We start from the raw sequence: 23,865 nt of genomic DNA on the forward strand, positions 1-23,865 counted from the left end.
CAACCAATCTCAAACGATATTGAACATATTTTCAAGTCTTTTTGAGAAACAAATGGACTTTTCCTTTGTAAAAAATGTACTCAATTTCATATATGTGACAATTCCGCTAAAATATTTTCGTTAGTTGAGGAATGTATCCTCCGAATCTAAATGATATTACGAATTTGAATATTATTGGCTTTTTGAACATTGTTGCTTAGTTACATATTCCCTTCTTCCTATTAATTATGTTCAAGAGGGGAAAATAAATAAAAATAGTAAACACTGGACCATCGATGAAAGATCACATATTTAACTGAAAAATAAAACATTCGCAAAAGGTTTAGTTCACTATATTAAATAAACTGCTAATAAGCATAATTTTCAGGTGCTATCCTAGTATTCACTTGTTTAATGATGATTATTTTTTGGACACTAGCGACGTGAATAATGTATTTAATACCAGCTGTTTCCTATCAATTTGACTTTGGTAATTTTTTAAAAATGATGGGCATTACTTTGTATCATTAAAGATACTCAATTGTATTCATGACAAAGAAGAAAGTTATAACACTGTCTCCAATTTTATTATACAACGAAAAATGCCAAAATTTCACGGTATAGCCAGTTTTCGGATTGGTCAATCAAAAATAGCCAGCGTTTATCAAGTCAATGAAAAATAGTCACCGTTTTGCTGCAATAGAAACCCGTCCAGCATAATATACTGGAGTTCGGTGCACTTGTGTATGAACTCCAGCATATTATGCTGGACCGATATACTTTGCCGGCTCCAGTATAATATACTGGACCATTATACTTGCTGGAACTCCAGTATATTATGCTGGAGTTCTAGTGTATTTATGCTGGAGTTCCAGCATACTATCCTGGAACTCCAGTATAATATGTTGGAGTTCAAGTATACTTATGCTGGAACTCCGGCATAATACACTGGAGTATTTTTCGGGTTTTGCTCAGATTTATCTTTACATAAAAAGTGGCTAAATTTCGATTAATTTTGAAATTGGGCTATTTTTGAACGACCAGTTGTAAATCTGGCTATTTTAAAAAATGACCCAAACAATACAGGCCCTGAATCAGTCAATAGGCCACCGAAAAAAGAGTAACAGGTAAAGGGAAAAGCAAATGATTATGGTAAAGGTTGACAATTTTACATTGCCCCAAAGAATGTTTGTACACATGTTAGACATAATAAATTAGTAAAATTAAATCTTACCTCCCCTCTTTTAAGAACGACGCTCCTTATCATTATTATGCTCTGGAGAGACATGTAAATAAATGGGGCACAAACACAACAGAAATGGGTCAACTGGTGAAGCTTCAACAGCAGCTTCGAATTGAAGCCTAAGCCAGAGAAAGGGGAAGGTGTACTATAGTTTAGGGACATCAAGTCAACTGCTGCTTGCATAGAGGTCAATGCTGCCAATCTGAAACCTTGAATTTGCATTCGCATCTCGAACTGCTAGAAACCTTAGCCTGCCATTACTAACAGTGATCAGAAACAGACATATCACGAAAAAGTGATCTGTTGAGAGACTCTGTTATAGCTTTACCTGAATGCATTTGCCAAATAGCCTGGTGAACTAACTGTAAATGTTTTTCTTTGGAAACGTTTGTCGAACATCTGGGAAGTTTGTTTATCCAAGAGATGCCAGCTGGAACCTCCATTTTCACTTCCTTCTAGCACCCTAATGCATTTAACAAGTCCATCAGTCTATACACAATGATAGTAACGTTTTCTATTGCATTACTTCCAAAAGTTGATCAAACTTCAGTTGATTCTCTAAAATGGCCAACTTTCTAATGAGCACTTAAATGTCACCAAAGCTATAACAAATTGGCATCTATTCAGAAACCAGTTCTATTAGTTGAAATTGTATATGAGAACAGGGAACTAAAGAATTAAAGAGGAGAAATACCAGACTTGTCAAATTCGTTTGGATAACAAAACCACATAATCATATACAGAAGCAATAGTAAACCAGCCATTCTAGTCAAACCATCTGCTTCAGCAAGCAGCAGTTGCAAAATGCTGTTTAAGCAACTTCAAATTCATCGTGCTAATTAGTCATGCTTTCATTGACTTCAACCTATGCATAAATCCATTTCCCATTATTTTAGCATTATAGAGAGCCCGTGTCAAATATATACTTGATTTGGGTATGCTTATCACACTTCTCCATTACTATGTTCTCATACACAGCAATACACATAAAGTTGCTGGCTGGATAGAAAAGATATATTCAGAACTACACTTTGAAGCCAATTTGCCATACCAGTCTTTTGGATCTCTCTCTGGAGCATCATTAGCAGACATCAACTCATATGCCACAAGCTCAACCATCTGGTTACCAGCTACTTGATATATGATCCAACAACCTATAAGGCAGAATACAAGTAAATATCAGATAGAAAAACAACCATAAAGAAGGAGGATATATGAAAATGTATACGCAAAAGCATGTGTTCATCCCTTAAAAATCAATGTGTATTTGTTTATCTTTTCCCTCCAATATAAATTCCTTTCTTTTAATTCCTTTACTTGAGATCATTGTAGACGTTCTCTAGATTTGGACCCTTCTTTATGTTCATAATTGGCGCCTGAAGAGGCACCTCCCTCCATACAACATCTGCAAACTGAAGAGGAGGACTATTTGGTGATTATAGTTGTATCACAAAATTCCAAGTGCTATTGTGTTTTTTCTCATTTTGTTGTACCTAAAACCTTGCTGCCCTCACTCCATGAATTGAGAGTAGAGATATAGTGCAGATTAAATTGCTTAAACAGCCTGATTTCTTTTCCGTTATTCTAAACTGCAGATAAATCATCTTTTCATCCCAGGAATGACTATTGCAACGAATGTACGAGTCATTGTCATCATGATGACGCCCTAAGTGCAACATTCTCCAGAGAGGGAAATCTTATTTATTTGGTGCCTTCACTTGTTTATGAACATCAAGAAACAAGGGATACCACAAAGCAATTCAGTAATTAGATATGTTTTCCATCTTTTCCTCTTTCATATTCTCAACTTGCAATGATTGCTTAATAATAACTTTTTGCATTAACATGTAATGAAAAGCTAGTAACACATTCACCGTTAAATTATTTCTGTTGAATATACTAAAAGCTGATTCATTTCATCTCTTTCAGCCATATATATACCCCCCCCCCCCCCCCAACCCCGTGCATCGAGACATGATACAGATGATACTTTTTCACCAACAAGCAGAAAACATCCATCAGAATCAAGAAGATATCATAGAATTTAGTACAGAAATGTCTACTGGTAAATAATATGACATTTTAATTATTTACATATACACCATTGAGATAACAATGATCTCTTTGGCCTTTGGGTCCAAATCTTGGGCTTAAATATGACATATAATTATCTACTAATCGAGACAAGAGTGATCTCTTTGGCCTTCGGAGCCAAATATTGGGCTTCCGAAGGAAATAAAGACTTGCTACAATCGGAAGAAGATGCATTTGGAAAGAAATATTAATAACTTATGAGCTACTTGTTACGTTAAGAAACATCTGGGGAAGAAGAAAAACACAAACCCGAGGGTTTAGCTGACCAATATCAGCAGGTACCAATCAAAGTTATTGTATTAGTTTCTCCTTGCTCTTCAGCTCCTAAACTTCACAATAACTCCATCCATGAGTCACATGCTTTTCCATTTTATTGATTTTTTTTCTTCTTGTTTATGGACCTTTCACCCTAAGTAAAAAACAACTAAAATTTCAAATTCACTCACATGCATTCTAAATGGAAAGTCTTGGGACACCTTATTGATGCTGCCAGATGCTCATTTAATACTGACACTTGATGGCTAAGATACGTCAGAGTTCACACACCTTCGAAGAAAATGATGCCCTTGGATTTTCAAGGCTTCCTAAGGTATGAAGACTTGGATAATCCTTTTTTTCCTGATAACCGAGAAATCCCCGAGAGTCAGGGGGCCATGATTCACTCGTGGATAATGGGCCTGCCCCTCTGCCCTTCTCCACTTAAATACCAGGCTATTTGTATGAAACAAGGTTCAAACCCATGACGTACGCTTACCCTATACATCACAAGCTGTGTTCTTACCGTTAAACCAAAGCCCTGGGGTTGAAGACTTGGATGATCCTTCCAGATGTAAACTTAAAAACTAGAGAAAGGACGTCCTAAATTGAAGCTATTAAAGCAAAAGTTACAAAGTATACTATGCAATATTCACCATCATAGCAGATCTATTTACTGATGAACAGAAAAAAGTAACACATCGAAAAGTAGTGGAGAAATAACCTTATGCAGTTGACCTAGATGAGAAACAATGACGCTATGCTACAATTACATTTTTGCTTAAGCTTACCTGTTGCACCGTTTGGTTCTTCCCACTTTGACATCCGTGTTCCATCAAATGCACATGTAGCCTGATGTATTCGAACAAGAGAATTAAGATTCTTCGCCAATATATAACTATTTCAGGAAATTCTCTTCCACATGACTAGAAGTTCTTGAAAGTAACAGCTTTTAAACCAATGTTACTCACAATTCCAAAAGGAAGCTCCTCCCCGCTAGCAAGGACTAGACCAGAACATAATCTGTTCAACTTAAGAAGTGGCCAAGAGAGGGACCTGCTATCTAGTCTAGCACATTGTCCAATATTGTAAATCACATCATCCAGTGCGTGGAACACGACAGGCAGAGCAACAGAAGTTCTAACAGGATCAGAAGCTAAACATACATCAATACTCCCATTCAAACCTAACTCACTCTTCAAAGAAAGAGCATCAAGTAACTGGCTGAAAGATGCCAAAATCTTACTGAAAATACCACCAGAACTACTTGAAACTAAGTTCACAGAGGTTCTCCTGGTTCTGAAAGGGGAATTCTTTAGATCAACCAATATCTTTCTGAAAATCTCAAGAACTTCAACAGCTGTTGTTTTAGAGGGTGAGTACTCTATTAACTTTGAAAGAACAGGGGAAAAGGCACTGTAGATCTTTGTAACATGATCATCTATGCATCTGCGAACTGGACAAGATGAAGAGCTTAGAGAGTTCTTTTCATCAGAGACAAATTCTGATCTTGCTATGCGCCAGTCCTTATCTCCACTCAGCCTTCCAGGTAATGAGACTGCAGCATCATCTTTAGAATACAATTCTCGCTCAATGACATCCAGTTCAGTCCTGTCCCGTTCATCCAGTGCTGAAATCACTTCAGCAGATAATTTTTTCCGCAGTTCTCTAGTTATATCAGAGAGAAAAGCTGACAGAGCAGGCTCTGAAGTGATGTTTCGCCGAGAAAGAACCTTCATGATCAAAAACATTTATCTCACTTGCAGAAACTCAGGAGCACATAAAAGTATCAATAACGAGACACTCAACTAATTACCTCAGGCCACTTCCTGGTGTAGCGCTTAGTGACATCATGCACACCGTCTTTTGCAATAGCAATCACATAGTTCAAACTCTTTTTCCATCTTCAGAGAAAGGTTGAAACACTAAAAATAAGAAGGCAGGTAGGAAAAGGTTGAAACACCAAAAATAAGAAGGCAGGTACAAAATTAGTGTATGACATGAATGGCAACAACAGACACATAGTGGGATCTTAGTACCAGTGCGAAGTTGTTCTCTAAATATTTCACGAACATGTGAAGTGCTAGCCATAATAAGAAGATACTACTTAAATATAAGCAAGTTTTCCATTGCTTAATTGAGCTTTGGTTCTGTTGTCACTAAGTTTGACACACTTTAATGATTTCAAAACACGCATCTTTAGAATCTTCAATCACTTCTTGATCATTACAGTTACGACAGATATTTACATGACTGCTAACTCCTATTTTGGATTTGCAGGCATGTCATTGTATATGATAAGAAGGGGAAAATAGTCCACTAGTCAGCTTCCAGAGAATTTGATGTGATCACGTCATGAATAATGCAATTGCTACATGACGTACAATAACAAATCACATCTACCAAGAGGTAAAAGTGGTAAAGAGAAAATACCCCTTCTCATATAATAGAGGATTGCCATATATTCCTTCACAAGGATCAAGATGCATCCATCTGCACTATTTGGCCCCATCACTTCATGTTCTGGATCATTGCAACAAATTTATAGAGCTACCCCATTGAAAAAGATAATACCTTCCCAGCGATGGTGAAAAGCATTCTGTCCAGACATGATCTGTGAAGTCCAAAATCTGGAAAATGAAACAACAGAAGGAGAATTTACGCCAAACATTAATCTATAAAACAGCTGATTCCATCAGAAGTTAACTTTTAGCACATAGATTTTTACCTAAGCAAACACAATAAAGAAGCACCATAAGGGAAAACATGCCATCATGTGGATGGAAGATGGTGGTAGATAGTTATGTATTAAGTATATAAGTAGTCTAGTCCCACATTGGAATAAGAGTAATATGTAATATGTAGAGTATCACTATAAATAGGACTTCTTGTATTATATTGTAAAGGGATATCAATAGTATATGTTTCCCGTGCTCTCACATGGTAGAAGGGCAGGCAGAGATCCTTGATTAGAGAGAGCACACTTTTATTTACTTAATTATATCTTCAACACGCCCCTTCACGTGGGGCTTGATTCTTTTTGAGCAAGTGTGCTATGGCAATGGCTATAGCAAGTTGCTCGATCTAGTGCAGAAGCAAAATATCGAGCAATGACTAGGCAACATGTGAGCTATCAAACAACTGCTTAAGGAATTGAAATTTGGAAAATTTAGTGAGATGGAACTGGTGTGTGATAATCAAGCTGCTCTTAAATTGGATCAAATCCGGTGTTCCGTAAGAGAACTAAAACAGTGAGATTAACTGTCACTTCGTCAGAGAAGAGATATTATTACAAAGTTTGTGAAGTTAAATGATCAGCTTGCAAATATTTTTACCAAGTCCCTCACTGCCCACTGGTCCTCGTATTAGTTATATTTGTAACAAACTCGGTACATATGATTTATATGCACCAGCTTGAGGGGGTGCTAGATAGTTATGTGTTATGTATATAACTAGTATAGTCCCACATTAGAATAGGAGTAATATGTACTATGTAGAGTATAGCTATAAATAGGACTTCTTGTATTATATTGTAAAGAGATCAATAATATATTTTTCCCGTGCTTTCTCACAAATGGTTTCTTGCTAAAAGCAACATAATGCAGTACTGCTTAATAGATATGAGCTTGCAGAAAAACTGGAAAAGGAGACAAGACTGGCACTAAATAATGAGTGAATTCCTTCGCAATTGAGTCTGAAGCAAAATGCAGTTTTTTCAGGCAAGTAGACATCTTCAACGTTTCCGGTTTAGGCCAGTATCCAGGGTAGTCACTCCTTGCGCACCTCTTCTAGATGTCTAAGGGCGTTTGTTACCTATTTTATTTGTTTGTATTTCCCACTGGTAGAACTGAATACATCTTTTAATTATCTTCCTCCAATTTGGATTTCTGCAAGGATAGAGATACATAAAAAGCAGAGATAGCACTCCTATCTGGTTCTCGAATTAAGTATTTCTTTGTAAAGCTTCTTATACCAGCTCAAAAAGATTAAAAACCAAAAAGTCCTGGCGGTATTTTCTGAGGAAGCTGGTGATAAGATACGATGCAAGTTTTTGTGAATTCTTTTTTTGAGAATCTGTACTCAATGGGTGGAAGGAACTCTGGGCTTCTCTAAAGCTCTTCACACAAATAAAAAATCTTCCAGATATATTCACCTATGATTCAGCTATTTGTTAATATTTCTACAATTCATAAAAGTTTGGTCTTCCTATCATCTTCAGCTTTGTTAAAATCTTCCTATCATCATTTTAAAACGGCACTTTGTTTCTGCAGGTTCTTCAATGTTTACATTTGCATATTTATCAATCCCTTAAATTTTATTTTATGTATGAAGAGAAATTTTCCAGTCACTAAAGCTTCCAAGCCATAACTAAGAATTAACAATTACATAGCATTGATGAAAATTGTCTTCCATAGAGTGAAATAGAGCACAATGGTGAAATCCAAATATGTAAGGCATCAAAATATGTTTTCTTGGAGAAGAGACTTACCAAACGAGAATCATAACCAAAAGCCCTGCAATAGAGCGTGAAGCAGTTGGCCCACTCCCCACACCGCCCCTTTCTTGTCTCCAGAAGCTGCATAAATGTCAGTCAGAATTTGTGATATGAAATTTTCCAGTGGCAGATGTATCTAATACCTTCAATGGGTCATTGTATCTTGGGAAACGGGTGATATTTGAACATGAATTGCACCTGTGAACATTAGAGATAAATGTTATAAGACAACCATGCTATTTTCCAGTTAAAAATGGATAGAGAGAAGAGGGAAGCCTATATCCCTCCAGAAAGAGAAAATTTTAATGCTTAAAAAAGTGTCAAAATAGCAAAGCAGAGATCCAAGAGATCCTCACATGTGAGATTCGTTCAATCAAGGCATCATTTGGGTAGTCAACTGTAAGTGAAGAAGCATTACTATATCACGGGAATAGACAATGAATTCTTACATTTACCCCTTTAGTCGTATTGAGCTAGCAATGGTCTCAAAAGATTTCAACTGAGAAAAACCAGCACAGAACTCTGAGAGACTATACTATATCATGGGAAATACACTTTGAGCAATAACTTAACAAAAGAGCACAGTTTTAGTAAAAGTTGATGAGGATTCCCGGAAGAAACACACTGGCATTAATTAAGAAGCTTGATACATAAGTATACTTTTGTAACAAGCTATACCATCAAAATATACTTTTCTTTTTAGCACTACCAACTAGTTATTAGAATTCGAGAGAAATGGGGGATAATCTTCCTAAGATCCTATCTAACACCACATAGGATGTAGAAGGAAATATCTTTTCCGAACATACCGATAAAGTTCAACTCGAGAAGCACCATATAGTGTTTCAGAAGAATTTGCAACTCCCATGCCTTGATTTCTGGTTTCATTACCACAACTATCACAAGGAGGCGCATTTACCCACCTACAATGACAACAAAAATAAAACGAGAATAGTGTCAATCGTAATTTAAAAAGACCCCATTAGTTACAAACATACAGCCGCTCTGTGTCAAAGCCATTTTAATAAAAGCAATTCACTAATTAGGCAGGGAGAGAGAAGTAGATAATGGATAGAAATTTAAGGAAGTTATGTGATCCATAAACAGTGATTGGTAAGACAATACTCGGGCTTAATAGCTGATTTCTCAAAAAGCAAAGTGGACACGGAAAGAAATAGTCTCTTAAATCAAGTGGAAAATATATATTTATTGATAACCAAGACCAGTGGCGCAGAGTCGGAAACTCGGAGGATAATGGGCCTGCCCATCTATACTTCTCCACTTCAATACCAGGTTTTTGTCTGCGACAGGGTTCGAACTGTGATGTGCCTAACCCACACATCACATGTTGCGCTCTTACCGCTAGACCAAAGCTCTGGGGCCCATCAGGTCAAAGATATTTATAGTCAAGTGTTTACGGACAATATTAGTTAAGCTATTGGGTGAAATAGGTTCAACACAGCCACTGAGCAAGGAGACATGACTTCATTGACTGCGATCATAGATAGGGTCATGGTCCTCGGCCAGCTAAGTATTCAGGCAACAACATAAAGATATTATAAGAAATATCCAAATGTCTTTCCTCTTAAATAACTAAGAACTTTTCAGATGAGGTGAAATGAAATGAAAATCTATTCAGTCCTTAGTGATGAAAATTTGAATTAGCGGCATAAGTCAAAAATTTACCTGAATGATTGCTTAAACCAGAACAGCAGTTGTAACAGGAAAGCATTATCTTGTTCAACTTTTGTTGGACTGAAGTTTCCCTCCTAAGCAGACACAGTACAGATGTCAGAAATTCTGGCAGATGCCAACCTACAAATTCTCAAACCCAGTCGGAACTAAGCTCCACTCATGACCCATGTGACAAACTACGCCAAGTAAGTATAGAGCACATTTTGTATTGGTTTAAAATTTGTATGAATAAAACTTGTTCTTCTTGTTGTTAGTGCTATATCTTTTTTATTTTTCTTTCATTTCAAAAATAAATCTAATTATTTGAGCCAAGCGATATATGGTCTGAGGCCCATAATAACATATTCAAACTGATTTAACAATCATCATCTTCCCAGTAACAAAATTCAGTTTCAAGTAAGAACTCACAGCCAACGCTAATTCAATTTTCTTTCAGGAAACAGGAAAGGAGAAAAGAAGGCAAACTACTAAAAGATGCACATGAATCAGTTCATCAGTTATCAGAGACAACAGATCAAGCAACATCAACTTCTTACAAATTTTATCTCTAATACACCAGAAGAGTTGATAAGGTTAATTTAACTAAAACAAAGAAAGGGCACTAAATCTTATCACATGATGAATACATGGTCAACATCTCAATCTGTTTCCAAATAAACAACACACCTCATTTGTTAAATTTTGCACAATTACCAATTTGTGCACAATAATTAAATAGCAAGATGATAGTTCTAACCCTTCCCAAAGAAATCAATGCTTTCTCCACAAGCTTGTCCACAGGCACCGTTTTTCGAGCCATCTCTTGCCGATTCGGATCTTCATACTACAACATGAGGAAGACATTTATTATCTATCAAAAGAAAATGATTTTAGATAATATCAAAATGTGGGCATAAGTTATCCTAAGACTGGGGAAACAAAACCAATCCACAACTTCTATTGCATTCCATTTTCCAGTTTAAAAGTCAATGATGAATATGATGGATTCTACAGAGAGAAGCTCCTACTTCTCTATAGAATCAAGAAAACTGGAAAACATGTCTTTCATCAAAGCTCCCTCTTGGCCAGCCCTAGAACTTGGGGGAAGATGCCATCGAAAGCTCGACGTAGGGCAGGAGCCGCACTTCTCGCTGTCCGCGGAGCACTCTCTCAGGCGAAAGGGTTTCTTGGAATCTTGTCTGATTGGGTCTTTCTCCAAATGGGTTGGTTCTCCAGAGGCTGTTAGGAACTGGGCAGCAGAGGCATGGAACGTCAAGGACGGGCTGAAAATATCGCTATTGGGGGACACGCAATATCTCTTTCTATTTGTCGACGTGTCTCAAGCTTCAGAAATTCTTGTCAAAGGAAAAAGGTGGCTCGATGGGAACTTCTTAAACCTAGACAGATGAGTGGAGCACGATGGGTGTCCGACCCTCGTTTCACAGGCGAAACATTGGTGGTCAACATGGTGGGTCTCCCGGTGCATCTTTGGTGTCTTGACCTATTCAAGAAGACTGGGGAAATCTGTGGGGGCTTTATTGATGTCACTTGCAGCCTACACGATCTCTCGCGAGTGAGGATTGTGGTGAGGAAAGGGGGCAAAATCCCTGTCCCCACTGTGGTGGAAGATGGCTACTTGAGTTATAGGGTTTGGTTGAGCCCTGAATTTCGCCCTATCTTTATGCCTGTGATAGTAGCAGAAGAAAAGGGTAGGTCAAATAGAAGAGAGGGAGGGGAAATCAGTCTCTGAAGAGAGGGGAGGGCTCACAGGATCAGTGGGCTAAGCGGAATCAGAAGTTAGATCGAGAAGAAACGGGGGTTTGAATTTGGGAGAAGACAAAATTTTATTAGGAGGAAAAAACGTGAATGCCCCTGGGTTAGTGATGCGGGCTGGAAAGGCAGAATGGGCCGGTCCTCTTTTAATCATCATAGGACCGGGCAAGTTTTCAGCAAGTATAGGCATGGGCCTCCACACATGGGCCCAACAACTTTTCCCAATTCTTTTAGAATTGATCCTAAGGGGCCCAAATTATTTCAAGCTGCGTCTGATAAGGCTCCTAAGCATATGGGAACAGTCGCTCCTTATTCTGCCAATGGTGCTTCACACAGTGATATTTCTTCTCCGAGCTCTAGTGTCATGCGCCCCTCTTCGATGGCAGTTGCTTCAGGGGCCGTACCGGCTAAAGCTGGTGGTGTTACTTCACGGCCTCCCGCCTCTGATGGACCCAGCTCTATCGCCCCCTCATCTTCTCCTGTGCTTAGCTGTGCTGAGGTTACACTTCAAGCTCCTTCTTTTGGGGAGATTGTTGCGCATGCCCCAATTGATGTTACCGCCGGACCAGGAATTCCTGTTAATATGCCACCAAGGGTTCCATGCTCCCTTCCTTCCCGCTACACTGCTGGCGTTTCTGGACATTCCTATAACAGCGGGGTGTTAATCTCAAAGGTTGGTGCCTCTCAAAGAAATGGTGAGACCCTTCCGGCACCTAAAGTTCCTATTGCTAGCAATGCTATGGTCTTGTATTCCTCCGGTAGGAGCAAGGAAAAGGTACATATAGAAGACGTCTATCCAATTTCGTCACGGATTAGAGGAGGAGTTATGTCCTTCTGGATGGAGGATAAACTATTAAACTTCGGGAAGTTTTTAGGTGTTTCTTTTAAAGGGAAGGAAGATAGGATGTTAGAACTGTTGAGGGAGATTGAGCAACAGTCTTTTTATGATGGTGCGGGGAGGGAGTTGGGTCAAGGTGTTAAGCAAAATAATTTAGGGGATGTAGTGGTGTACCAGAGAAGGGGCCGGGTGTGTGACAGGGAGGAAGGGAGCTCGGCTAGGGGGTGGGAAAAAGGAGGATATTGTTACTTATGGAAGTTAAGATTCTTTCATGGAATGTGAGGGGGATGAATGACCCAAACAAAAGGGCATCATCAAAGTGGGAGTTAGAAAATGGGGTGCCAACCTAGTTTGTTTTCAGGAGACCAAAATGGAAGTTTTGTCGGATGCGATTGTGAGGAGTGTCTGGGGAGGTAGTTGGGTAAAATATGACTGGGTCCCAGCAGTGGGAAGTGTCGGGGTCATTCTTCTTATGTGGGATGATAGAAGCTTGGAGGTAAAGGAGATTAAGAAGGGAGTTTTTTTTAGCAGCTCTTGTCAAAGATATAGTGAGTGGGGGTGGAGTGGGGGAGTGTACGGACCGGTAGGAGAAGGGTCAACGATGTCTTTCTGGAGGAACTAGCCAATGTTATGGGGGAATGGGACATTCCATGGGTTCTAGGGGGAGACTTTAACACTATTAGATTCCCGGATGAGAGATTAGGGTGTAGCCTGATTTCGAGGGCCATGGAGGAGTTTTCTGACTTCATCAATGATCACTTTCTCATTGACCTTCCTCTGTCAGGGGAAAGGTTTACTTGGGCCAGGGCGAAGGATTCCAACTCAAGGTCTACACTTGATAGATTTCTGATATCGCCCTCCTGGGATGAGCTGGTGCCGAATGTACTGCAGATTCCTTTACCTAGGCTGACTTCAGATCATTTGCCTATCTTGCTAGATGGATGCAAAGGGAGGGGGTGCGTGCTCCTTACCGATTCGAGAACATGTGGTTGAAAGTGCCAGGATTTGGTGACAAAGTGAAAGAATGGTGGACATGCTACAGGGTCCGTCTTTCGAAGAAACTTAAATTGCTCAAGGGAGATATTATTAGGTGGAACAAGGAGGTTTTTGGGAGGGTAGAGGTTAAAATGAGGGAGCTCATGCATGAATTGGGGGAATTAGAGAGAGGGGAAGGGGCGAGGGAGTTAGATGAATCTAAGAAAGCGAGACTGGGGGAGGTTAAGAGGGAAATAGTCGAGTTAGCAATAGCTCAGGGGACTAGTTGGCCGCAAAAATCGAGGGCGCTCTGGTTAAAGGAGGGGGATTCAAATACTAAGTTTTTCCATAGGGCTGCGATTGCAAATCGAAGGAGAAACTTCATAGAGTCCTTAGTTGTGGATGGGGTGAGGATTGAGGGAGAGGAGGAGGTAAAAGGGGCGATAATAGGGTTTTATGAGAACTTATACAAAGAGGAAGTTAGTTGGACGCCTACTTTGGGGGGAATAGAGTTCAACCACATAGGGGAGGGAGACAGTGAGTGGCTAGAGAGGGCTTTCGAGGAGGAGGTGCACGAGGATGTGTCGAGTTGTGCTGGTGATAAGGCCCCCCGGCCTGATGGTTTCTCCTTGGCCTTCTTCCAGCTCTGTTGGGACACCATTAAGGGGGAGTTGATGGAAGTCATTGAATACTTCCACGTGAATGGTGTTTTCGAGAGAAGTATCAATGCTTCTTTTATTACCATTGTGCCTAAGAAAGAAGGCGCATCTTATATCAGAGACTACAGGCCTATTAGCCTCGTGGGGAGCATTTACAAGATTATTTCTAAAGTGCTATCCGATAGACTCAAGAAGGTTCTTGACGTGTCTGTTTTGTCCTCCCAGAATGCGTTTGTGGAAGGTAGGCAGATGTTGGACGCTACTTTGGTGGCAAATGAACTTGAAGCCTCCAGAAGGAAAATAGAGAACCCAGCTTACTATGCAAGTTGGACCTTGAGAAAGCTTTCGACCATGTCAATTGGGAGTTCCTGGATTTCATTATGACGCGGATGGGGTTTGGGGTAAGATGGAGGGGATGGATCAAGTTCCGCATTTCCTCAGTCAAATTCTCTGTCCTGGTTAATGGTAGCCCGTGTGGTTTCTTTGGCAGCTCCAGGGGTCTCAGGCAAGGTGACCCCCTATCCCCCATGCTATTCATTCTAGTGATGGATGCTTTGAGTAAAATGATGAATCGTGCGGCTGGCGGAGGCTTCTTGAGAGGATTCTCAGCTCCGATCGGGGCGCTCAGTGCCCAAAGGGTCTCTTATTTACTTTTTGCGGATGACACCCTGGTTTTCCGTGATGCCGATATAGATCAGTTGACCTACATGAAGCAGGTCCTGCAGTGGTTTCAGATAGTATCAGGACTCAAGATCAACCTCGGCAAGTGTGAGATTTTCCCGATGGGTGAGGTTGCTAACATTGATGCTTTGTCTTATGTTCTCAGATGTAAGGTAGGCTCTCTTCCCACTACTTACCTAGGTCTCCCATTGGGCGCTTCGCATAAGGATACTACGGTTTGGAATCTAGTGATTGAAAGGGTTGAAAAAAGATTAGTAGGCTAGCAGAAACGGTACTTGTCAAAAGGCGGTAAGGAAGTGCTTATTTTTTTTTTTTGATGAGATAAGTTGCTTCATTGCAAGCATCAAGAAGATGCAAAAGTTACAAGAAGGATCAATGTTAGCTCCATTACAATATAACAAAAACCTGCCCAGGAGCTAACTAAAAGAATCAAAAGTAGAAAGGGGCTAACTTAGAGTAAGTGAGCCAATGAAGTCTAGAAGCGGAATAACATTATTTACAGGGCCTAGAATACTCCAACTAAACAGATACACAAGACATTTAGCTTTAAGAGCATGTATTGGAGTTGAAATGCCATCAAAACATCTGTGATTCCTTTCTTGCCAAAGACACCAAAAAATGCATGTTGGGATCATCTTCCAGACTTTCTTGATGGCTCTGTCAACTTTCCATCTGCTCCATCCTTCTACTGCCTCCTTAATGCCCTGAGGTTGTGTCCAGCTAAGCCCCAAGATTGCTAGAAACATATTCCACATATTTGTTGCCATTGGACAATGCAAAAAAAGGTGGTTGACTGACTCAGAGTTTTGCTGGCATAGGTAGCATCTATTCACCAACTGAAAACTCCTTTTACAAAGACTATCTTGAGTTAAACAGGCTTCTCTAAGGGCTGTCCAAGTGAAGCAAATAACCTTTGTGGGAAGCTTTGTCCTCCAAATGAGCTTCCACGGCCAAGAGTCTATGATTCCATTCTGTTCGCACATATGCCTATAGCCTGCCTTGACTGTATAGGAATCTGCACTACCTCTTCCCCATATGAGCTTGTCTGGAATCTGATCATTTACCGTGAGGTTTCGTCTTTCCAACAACACAAAAAAATTGTCCAACTCCCAGTCATGCATGTTTCTTCTAAAGAGAGGGGCCCATGCGTTTTCTGATCTATATTCCCTAACTGTAGAATTGGGATCATTGGCTATCTGAAATAGTAGAGGGAAGCTCTCCTTCAGTGGGCAATTTCCAAACCAAATATCCTTCCAGAATCTAACATGAGAACCATTCCCAACCTTGAAAGAGACATTCTGTGAAAAATCATCCCAAAGGCTACTAATGTGTTTTCATAACCCCACACCATGAGGGGCTCTGCTTAGTTTAGTACACCAATGGCTTTGTTGTCCATGTTTGGCTATCACCACCTTCTTCCACACGCTGGTATCCTCCTCCCCAAGTTTTCCTAGCCATTTCATTAGCATGCTCTTGTTGTGTTTTGCCAAATCTTTGATACCAAGACCACCAAGTTCTTTGAGTTGGGTTACTTTGGACCACTTGACAAAGTGGAACTTATGCCCCTCACTATTCCCTTTCCAAAGAAAGGTCCTCCTGAGCTTGTCCAGCTGCTTTAGCACCTTACTAGGCATAGGGTAAAGTGACATGTAATAGGTTGGAATGCTATCCATAACACTGCTAATCAAGGTTAGCCTGCCACCCATAGAGAGATATTGTAGTTGCCATGTTGCCAATCTTTCTCCACCTTTTCTATCACTCCATTCCACACTGCAGTAGACTTATACTTTGCTCCCAATGGTAATCCTAGATATGTGGTTGGAAAAGAGCCAGTAGCACAACATAGAACATCAGCTAGCTCCTCTAAGTTAGGAACTTCATTAACAGGATAAATCATACTCTTAGACATGTTGATATGAAGCCCTGAAACAACTTCAAAAATGAGCAGGGTGAGATTAAGATATCAGACCTGATTTTTTTCAGCACCACTTAAGATTAGTGTGTCATCCGCATAAAGCAAGTGTGAAACTGTAAGTTCACTTTCTAGGGACCTTCCAACACTGAAACCGTCAAACCATTGTAACTGCCTTGCTTTGTCAAGCATCTTGCTGAGGCCTTCCATAGCGATAATAAAAAGAAAAGGGGATAAGGAATCTCCTTGCCTTAGTCCCTTTTGCGGAGAGAAGAAGACAACTGGATTCCTATTGATTAGAATTGAATACTTGACTATTGTCAGACTATATTTGATCCATCTAATCCACCTGCTACCAAATCTCATTTTCCTTAGCATTGAGAACATGTAGGACCAATTAACTTGGTCGAAAGATTTCTCAATGTCCAGTGGGATTCCACTCTTCAACCTCTCATCCAACACCTCATTAGCAATCAAAACAGCATCGGTGATTTGCCTTTGTTTGATAAAAGCATTTTGGTTTCCTGAAATAAGCTTCCCAATCACAGATTTGAGCCTCTCAGCTAAAAGCTTAGCTGCTATCTTGTAAATACTACCTATGAGACTTATGGGCCTGAAATCTTTAAGTTCAATAGCACCCTTCCTCTTTGGAACTAGAGCTATAAAGGAGGCATTGCAAGACCGGACCATGTAGCAGTTGTGGTGCTTCCAACAGTCAGGTAATCCAAAACCCAGCGGTCATTGAAACATCACGGTGGACAAAAGCAGTTATGTCGAAAGCATGAAAGGCTTTTGGGTTGAATGCAGCTGGTTTTGAGCACTTTCTTAGTTGGTGCTACATGTGTAAAAGCTCAGGGGAAGAAGTTGACCATCTTTTGTTGCATGCCCTGTGTCATCGAGTTTGTGGAGGGCAATCCTGAATCTTTTTGGTGTTCAATGGGTGATGCCAAGCACTGTAAAGGAAATGTTTTATAGATGGGTCGGTTTCCGTAGAAGAAGAAAGCAAAAGGCGTGAAAGTTCGCCGCGTTAGCTCTCATGTGGATAGTTTGGGGGGAGAGAAATAGGAAAGCTTTTTGAGAGAATTGAGTCTCCCTTTTCACATCTTAAGAATAATCTTTTATCTTTGATCGGTTTTTGGTGCACTCATATAGCCCCTACTTGTATACAAGATTGGGCGTCATTTGTAGAGAATCATGTTCTGATGTAAATTCTTTACTTTTTGGTATACTTCTTGTATACGGGAGTTTTCTCCCTTTTGATTAATATAATTTACCTTATCAAAAAAAAGTCAATAATGAATTACTCTATCCATCCCACTCCATGCACATAACTAAGAGAAAAGTGAGATTAAGGATATGGCATAATTTACATACTTTACTCATTTTGGGAGACAATAATATATACCAAATTCATTATAGGATTTAGCGTGAAAAGTTGGTATTGCAAAAGGACATCAAGAATCATACCTAAGTTGAATTGCAGAACAAATGTGAATTCTTGAAACATAAAAAAAATACATAGAGTAATTAGTATTTATGGTATGTTCAATTTTTTAGAAGAAATATTATTTTTGGAAATGCATCATATATTTATGGGCTTCTAAAGTAGAATACCCAAAGAAAACCATCTCATACTCTATCTACTAAAAAGGGAGAAACAACTATGCAAACACAAGTTAAGATGGACCAAAAGAAAGCCAGACACAAGAAGATGTACCATTAGAACTTGATTAACATATGGGCGTATCCGCTGTTCAACTTGCTCCTTATTTTCACTAGCAACAAACTGCTGCATCATAAGAGCTTCTTCTTCTGCCTAGAAGCACAATCACATGATAATAAATGAGTGTTAAGAGCATAAAACGATTCTAATAATAATAATACGTTAGCTCTTGTGGTTTATTGTTAAAGGAAATGCAAAAAGAAAGGTCTCCTTTTACCTCCAACTAAATTAGCCATACAACTAAAATTAGTCTAAGATACAAAAATGAAGGGTCACTTCTACTTTTTCCACCCACAGTAAGTTCGTAAATGTCGTTGATAAGGATGCTAGTCAAATATCGCTAGAGAAAAGAAATTAATCCAATTTAAGGGAAAAAAAGATCATATAAATGAAAAAGAATGTAAATTCTTTAGTTTTTTTATATTTCCAAGCTAGAAATAAAGCTTTGCTTACTATGTTCAAACGAATCACATCTTGAAATAACTGAAATAGAACTAGATATTTTAATTAATTTTAATCCTTTCACACTGCTCAACATGAAGTTCTTCAGCAGTTGGTATTTTCATTATTGACAAACCAAAGAATTCTTGATAGTAAACTCATTGATGAAGGTTAGTATATCAAGACTGAAGAGACCAATCTTAGTTATTGCAAAGATATCACTTCGAACTTCAAAACGCTCTAGCTAATTATAGCTCAAACCTTTACATTGCTTTTGCTTTCCTTGAGCATCTCGCTATCATCATCACTTTCATTTTTGTTATCTTTACCCAAAGCAAAACATATAGCTCAAAACTACGTCTACTGCAAGAACATTGGCAGTTTAATAATCCCATCTGAGATTAAATAACACAAAATATTTGACAACTTAAACCAAAAATTTAATGTAATGCAGAACCTGAAGAATCCGGGCCAACTCTTCATCTGACATTGCTATTTCTGACATTTCTTTCTCCTGAGCTGCTATTTCCTCTTCAATTCCGTCAATTGATACCAAGCGGAGCTTATCCGATAATGAAGCAAGATCTGACTCGTCGGATACAATTTGATCATCTCTTCCCAATATCTTTTTCATTTCAATTTGAACAAATCAAATGCGCAAATTCACAATCGTTTCAATCTTAGCAAATCAAATACTCAAATTCACTAGCATAAGCACTGAAGCACAAATCATACTGACACGTTCATTTCGTTACATCTCTTCAATTCAGTTTTTATCAAGCTTATCAAAAAAATTGACTCCAGATCAGCATTGTATTATACAATCTTATCATCTCTCCTCTGAATATCTTCAACATTTCCATTTTAATATTAAATCAACTTCAAAATTCAGAGGCAAATACACAAACACACACATTGCATGAAGACAATTTCTCTTTAAGATTCAATTCATAGAGTGCGCATCCATAATTGACTCGAGATCAAAATTATTCAAATAACATCTGATCCGTATCTCCTCCCAATATCTTCTCATCATTTTCAGCTTTTAGTAAATAGAACGCTAAAATACACCAAAACACAAACACATACATAACGCGAGATCACGATAGTCCAAAACAATCAGATCACTGGAACCTTTCAATTTCTTCAGAAAGTTCCAATTTCACATAAAATCAACGGTAAAATTCACAAGCAAATGCAAAATATGTGCACATTACAAGTCATCACAAATTTATACCTTTTGTTGATCGGGAGGAACGGAAGTGAGAGAGAAGAGCTGGTACTTGAGGACCTGGAAAAAGGAAGAGAGAAGAGAAAAAGTTTTGTAAATGAAAAGGAAGATGAATTTGAAGAAGTGAGAATGAGAGCAGGAGGTGGAAGAGGACTTCGAAGCCATCGTCAGTGTCGTAATCAACGTCGAAGGTGGAGTCGTTGTGACTAACGGCGAATCTTCGAACCACCATTCTTGGAACTTCTTCAATCTGCTGTGTTTGCTCACTGCCTGGTTTTGGAATTGGATTCCTTCCTCTCTATGGGTAATAACGTAAAAATTGCACCGGCGCCTGTTTGGTCGCCCCATTTAAGCTATATCCATTTTTTTAAAAGTTTTAACTTGTACCCACTTTTTAAATAACTTCAGCCCATTTTCTCTTCCTCCTTCTCCTATTTCGTTTTCTTCTTATTTCTTCTGTTGTTGTTGGTGCTGCTATGAAACTTCAGTTCATTGGATGATTGCCATAATTATGTTTATCAGATTATTTAAAAACAAATTATAAATAATTATGTAAGTTAGTAGACAATAATTTATAAATATTTCCACGTAAGGGAAGTTTAAGGTCACACTTAGTGATTCTTTTCATGATAATTCTGTTCTTTGCACATTTATTTGTTTCCAAAATTTTATGATTTAGATACTGTTGGCAATTTGATTATTTTATAGTAGTCTGATTATAACAAAACTAATGAATTCAGGACAAAAGAACTTCAGCTTATTTAATGCTGAAGTTTTTACAAATAAACTAAATAACTTCAGCATCTTCTGCTGAAGTTTTTGAACAAGCTTTATGACAAAACTAATGAATCCAAGCTTAATGACAAAACTAATGAATCTAGGACAAAAATACTTCAGCTTATTTAGTGCAATTACAAACAAAAACTTCAGCAAATAGAGAACAAAACTTCAGCTACTATGCTTAAGTTCAGCAATTACAAACAAAAACTTCAGCAAATAGAGAATAAAACTTACTATGCTTAAGTTCAGCAATTACAAACAAAAACTTCAGCACACTTGCTACTTCAAGTCCGTCTACTAGAATGCTGAAGTTTTGCGTGATTGCCTACTTCAGCCCCGTATGCTGAAATTACGCGAAAAAGTGGGTACGCTTGCAATTTGTTTTGCAAACTGGGCACAAGTTAAAACGTGCCCCAAAAAACGGGTATAGATGCAAATCCCCCGGTAATAACTGATAAATTTCTGGAAATTCCAACTCCTAACGTTTGACCTTTTTTCTGTTCTTTTTCAGCCTCTTAACTTTTATTTTGTTGCTAAGTTGCTAAATTATTTTTTATAATTTTACCTAACATCAATGAAAGTTGTTATAATAAATTTTGTTAATTAAATAATCATTCAATTTTGTCTAAATATCATAAAAATTACTAGTTATTAAATAGTCATTCAATTACTAAATTACTAATGATTTTTGTGATATTTAATTAAAATTGTGTAACTTTACGGTTTGTTTGGATGGTTGTTACCTATTGTATTGTATCATATTGCTACTATAAATATAATGTTTGTTTTGATGGTTACTTAAATTTTATTATATTGTATTGTTAAATTCGTTATATAACGGCGATTTAGTGTGGTCGTGTCGTTATCTTTTTTTCTTCTCATTTTGCTCTTCCTTATTATTAAATAATCCTATTATCTTATATCCTAAAGTACCTTTTTATTTAAATTATTTATTTTGTACCTTACTTTTTCTTTGTAATACTCTTCATATTATGTGATATCATGAAACGACGACAAACGATACAATCTATCCAAACAATATATTCATCAAAACACTACAATACAATACGTCACATGCTGAAACGACATGTAACAACCATCCAAATAAGTTGTATTAAAAAAAGAATTAGTTAAGTAACTCCCGTGGAACAAAGTGAAAGTTGATCAGCCTTTAATTGCCTTAGCTGACAAGCTCAGCTCACTTGAAATATTTTGCAACCCCATTTTAGTTGTCTTACACAACCTTAACCCTAGAAATGGTATTCGTACTTAGAGCCGGCAAAATGGTTAAAAGAAAACAGGTATTCATCCAAATTATTCATTCAAGAATGGGTTGGATAATGACTTTTTAAAAACGGGTGAATATGAATAAGAACCATATTATCCACTTAGAAATTGATTAACTAAATGGATAACTAATGTATTTAACTTTTATATATGTAAAGCCTCAAATTGGGGTTCCTCAAGTTTGGGAGACTAGGAATTCTCCCATAAGTGATCGTATTCAAGAAGTCATGGATAATCTGGATATCCATACTATCCGCCGGATAACCCGATTTTTATCCGTCTCAAATACGGGTCGGGTCGAATTTTATCCGTTTTTTGAATTATCTGTTTTCGACCCACTCATATCTGACCCAATCTGCTTGTTTGCCACCCCTACTCGTACTTCTGATTTTGCGATCACCTCCATTTCATGTACCCTCTTAATGTTTTTGCTTTTTCTGTATATGATCGTGACTAATAGCCTGTTTGGCCAAGCTTCTCCAAGCTGAAAAGCACTTTTATTCATAAAAAAAATACTTTTTTTCCAAAGTTGAAGTGTTTGGCCAAGCTTTTAGAAGAAAAGAAAGTTCTCTTGAGTAGAAGCATAAGCAGTTTAGAAGTAGAAAAAAGTAGCTTTTTCTTAGAAGCACTTTTTTGAGAAGCACTTTTGAGAAAATACACTTAGAAGCAGTTTTTAAAAGTTTGGCCAAACACTAATTGCTACTCAGAAGTATTTTTCAAATTAATTAGCCAAACACAAACTGCTTCTCACTAAAAGTACTTTGTACTTTTGAAAAAAATACTTCTTAAAAAAAGCTAATTTTTTCAGCTTGGCCAAACACGCTATAAAACTGTAAAATATACATGGATACAAATAAATCTAGGGAAAAGGGTAAAAAATATCTTTCTACTATTCGAAAGGGATTATTTATGTCCTTCGTTATACTATCGAACCATTATTGCCCCCCGACGTTATAAAACATGTGCAAAATTATCCCCCCTCCGTTAAGGCCCTCCACCATGGCCAACACCATCTCCCATGGCCTAATATTTTGCTGAGATGGATGGCCCATGGCATGCCACCTCACCACTCTAGCCCTATTGTACCTCCTCCCAACCTCTTCTTACACCACCATCTCGCCCTTCATCCACCATCTCTTTAAAATAAAATCCCAACCGAAGCATTTGATTTCAATCATACTCTCCATCCTCATATGGATAATTATCATCACATTTTGTAAAATCAGCTAATTAAAAGTTGAATGAGCTACAATATTTGTCTCTTCCAATGTCACCAACTATGGATGTTGTATGGGTCAGAATCCGACCCTACGATCATTAACGATGCTAATCCCGCTTAAGCTATTTCATGATTAATTAGTGGCACGACCACTCAGAATTAACGATATTCAACCCGCATCTGATTCGATCAGCAAGGCCATGGCCCATCCGCCACCATGAAGGCGAAATCCCAACGTGGTCACGGCCACTTATTGCCAGCTCACGAAGCTCACAGCTATAAATACCAAGAGAGGGAACCCTAGAAAAGGGGGGCTTCTTCTTCTTCACTATTGAGAGAGAAAAAAAGAGATAACGAGACCCATATTATGGGCAAAAGGAACACCATTGTAAGGCTCTGAACCTCTTCATGGAGAGGCAGACCAAACCAATATTATCAATAAAGGCTTCTAATGTTTCTCCCCCTAATCCTGAGTACTTATCTTCGTTTCCTTCATTTGGTCCAACGGATTATTACGGTTTGCTATGATTTTTCCGTGATTTATTTATATTGTTTTATACTCATAAGATATGTGATAACTTTTGAGCAAACAGATGCCTTTGAGAT

The 23,865-nt window shown here is 38.3% G+C and overlaps 1 protein-coding gene across 2 annotated transcripts; it reads right to left on the bottom strand.

The window, feature by feature from the left end:
* Positions 1-1,107: 1,107 nt before the first annotated feature.
* LOC109236941 (peptide-N(4)-(N-acetyl-beta-glucosaminyl)asparagine amidase) lies at positions 1,108-20,276 on the bottom strand. Of its 2 annotated transcripts, XM_019403179.1 has the most exons (17): positions 20,128-20,276; positions 19,980-20,033; positions 19,200-19,367; positions 18,296-18,394; positions 10,498-10,584; positions 9,753-9,835; positions 8,876-8,989; positions 8,210-8,264; positions 8,061-8,147; positions 6,146-6,201; positions 6,005-6,064; positions 5,388-5,475; positions 4,543-5,304; positions 4,363-4,423; positions 2,274-2,376; positions 1,551-1,685; positions 1,108-1,473 (listed from the first exon to the last, which is right to left on the bottom strand). In XM_019403179.1, exons 1-17 carry the CDS (start codon positions 20,203-20,205, stop codon positions 1,389-1,391), a joined length of 2,175 nt encoding a protein of 724 aa, XP_019258724.1. In that variant the 5' UTR covers positions 20,206-20,276; the 3' UTR covers positions 1,108-1,388. The 2 variants fall into 2 exon arrangements, with proteins under 2 accessions (XP_019258724.1, XP_019258725.1); XM_019403180.1 differs by lacking the exons at positions 19,980-20,033; positions 20,128-20,276 and adding an exon at positions 19,004-19,105 and having other exon boundaries at positions 19,200-19,291.
* Positions 20,277-23,865: the final 3,589 nt, after the last annotated feature.

This window comes from Nicotiana attenuata, unplaced genomic scaffold (genome assembly GCF_001879085.1).
Source record: "Nicotiana attenuata strain UT unplaced genomic scaffold, NIATTr2, whole genome shotgun sequence".
In the NCBI taxonomy this organism is placed as follows: domain Eukaryota; kingdom Viridiplantae; phylum Streptophyta; class Magnoliopsida; order Solanales; family Solanaceae; genus Nicotiana; species Nicotiana attenuata.

Excerpts from the sequence above, each read along its gene's own strand:
- LOC109236941 (XM_019403179.1), bottom strand. The coding sequence starts at position 20,205 with ATGGTGGTTCGAAGATTCGCCGTTAGTCACAACGACTCCACCTTCGAC. Across the intron at positions 8,990-9,752 it reads TGGTTTAAGCAATCATTCAG|GTGGGTAAATGCGCCTCCTT; the intron begins GTAAATTTTTGA and ends TTGTCATTGTAG. Across the intron at positions 5,305-5,387 it reads ACACCAGGAAGTGGCCTGAG|GTTCTTTCTCGGCGAAACAT; the intron begins GTAATTAGTTGA and ends TTGATCATGAAG.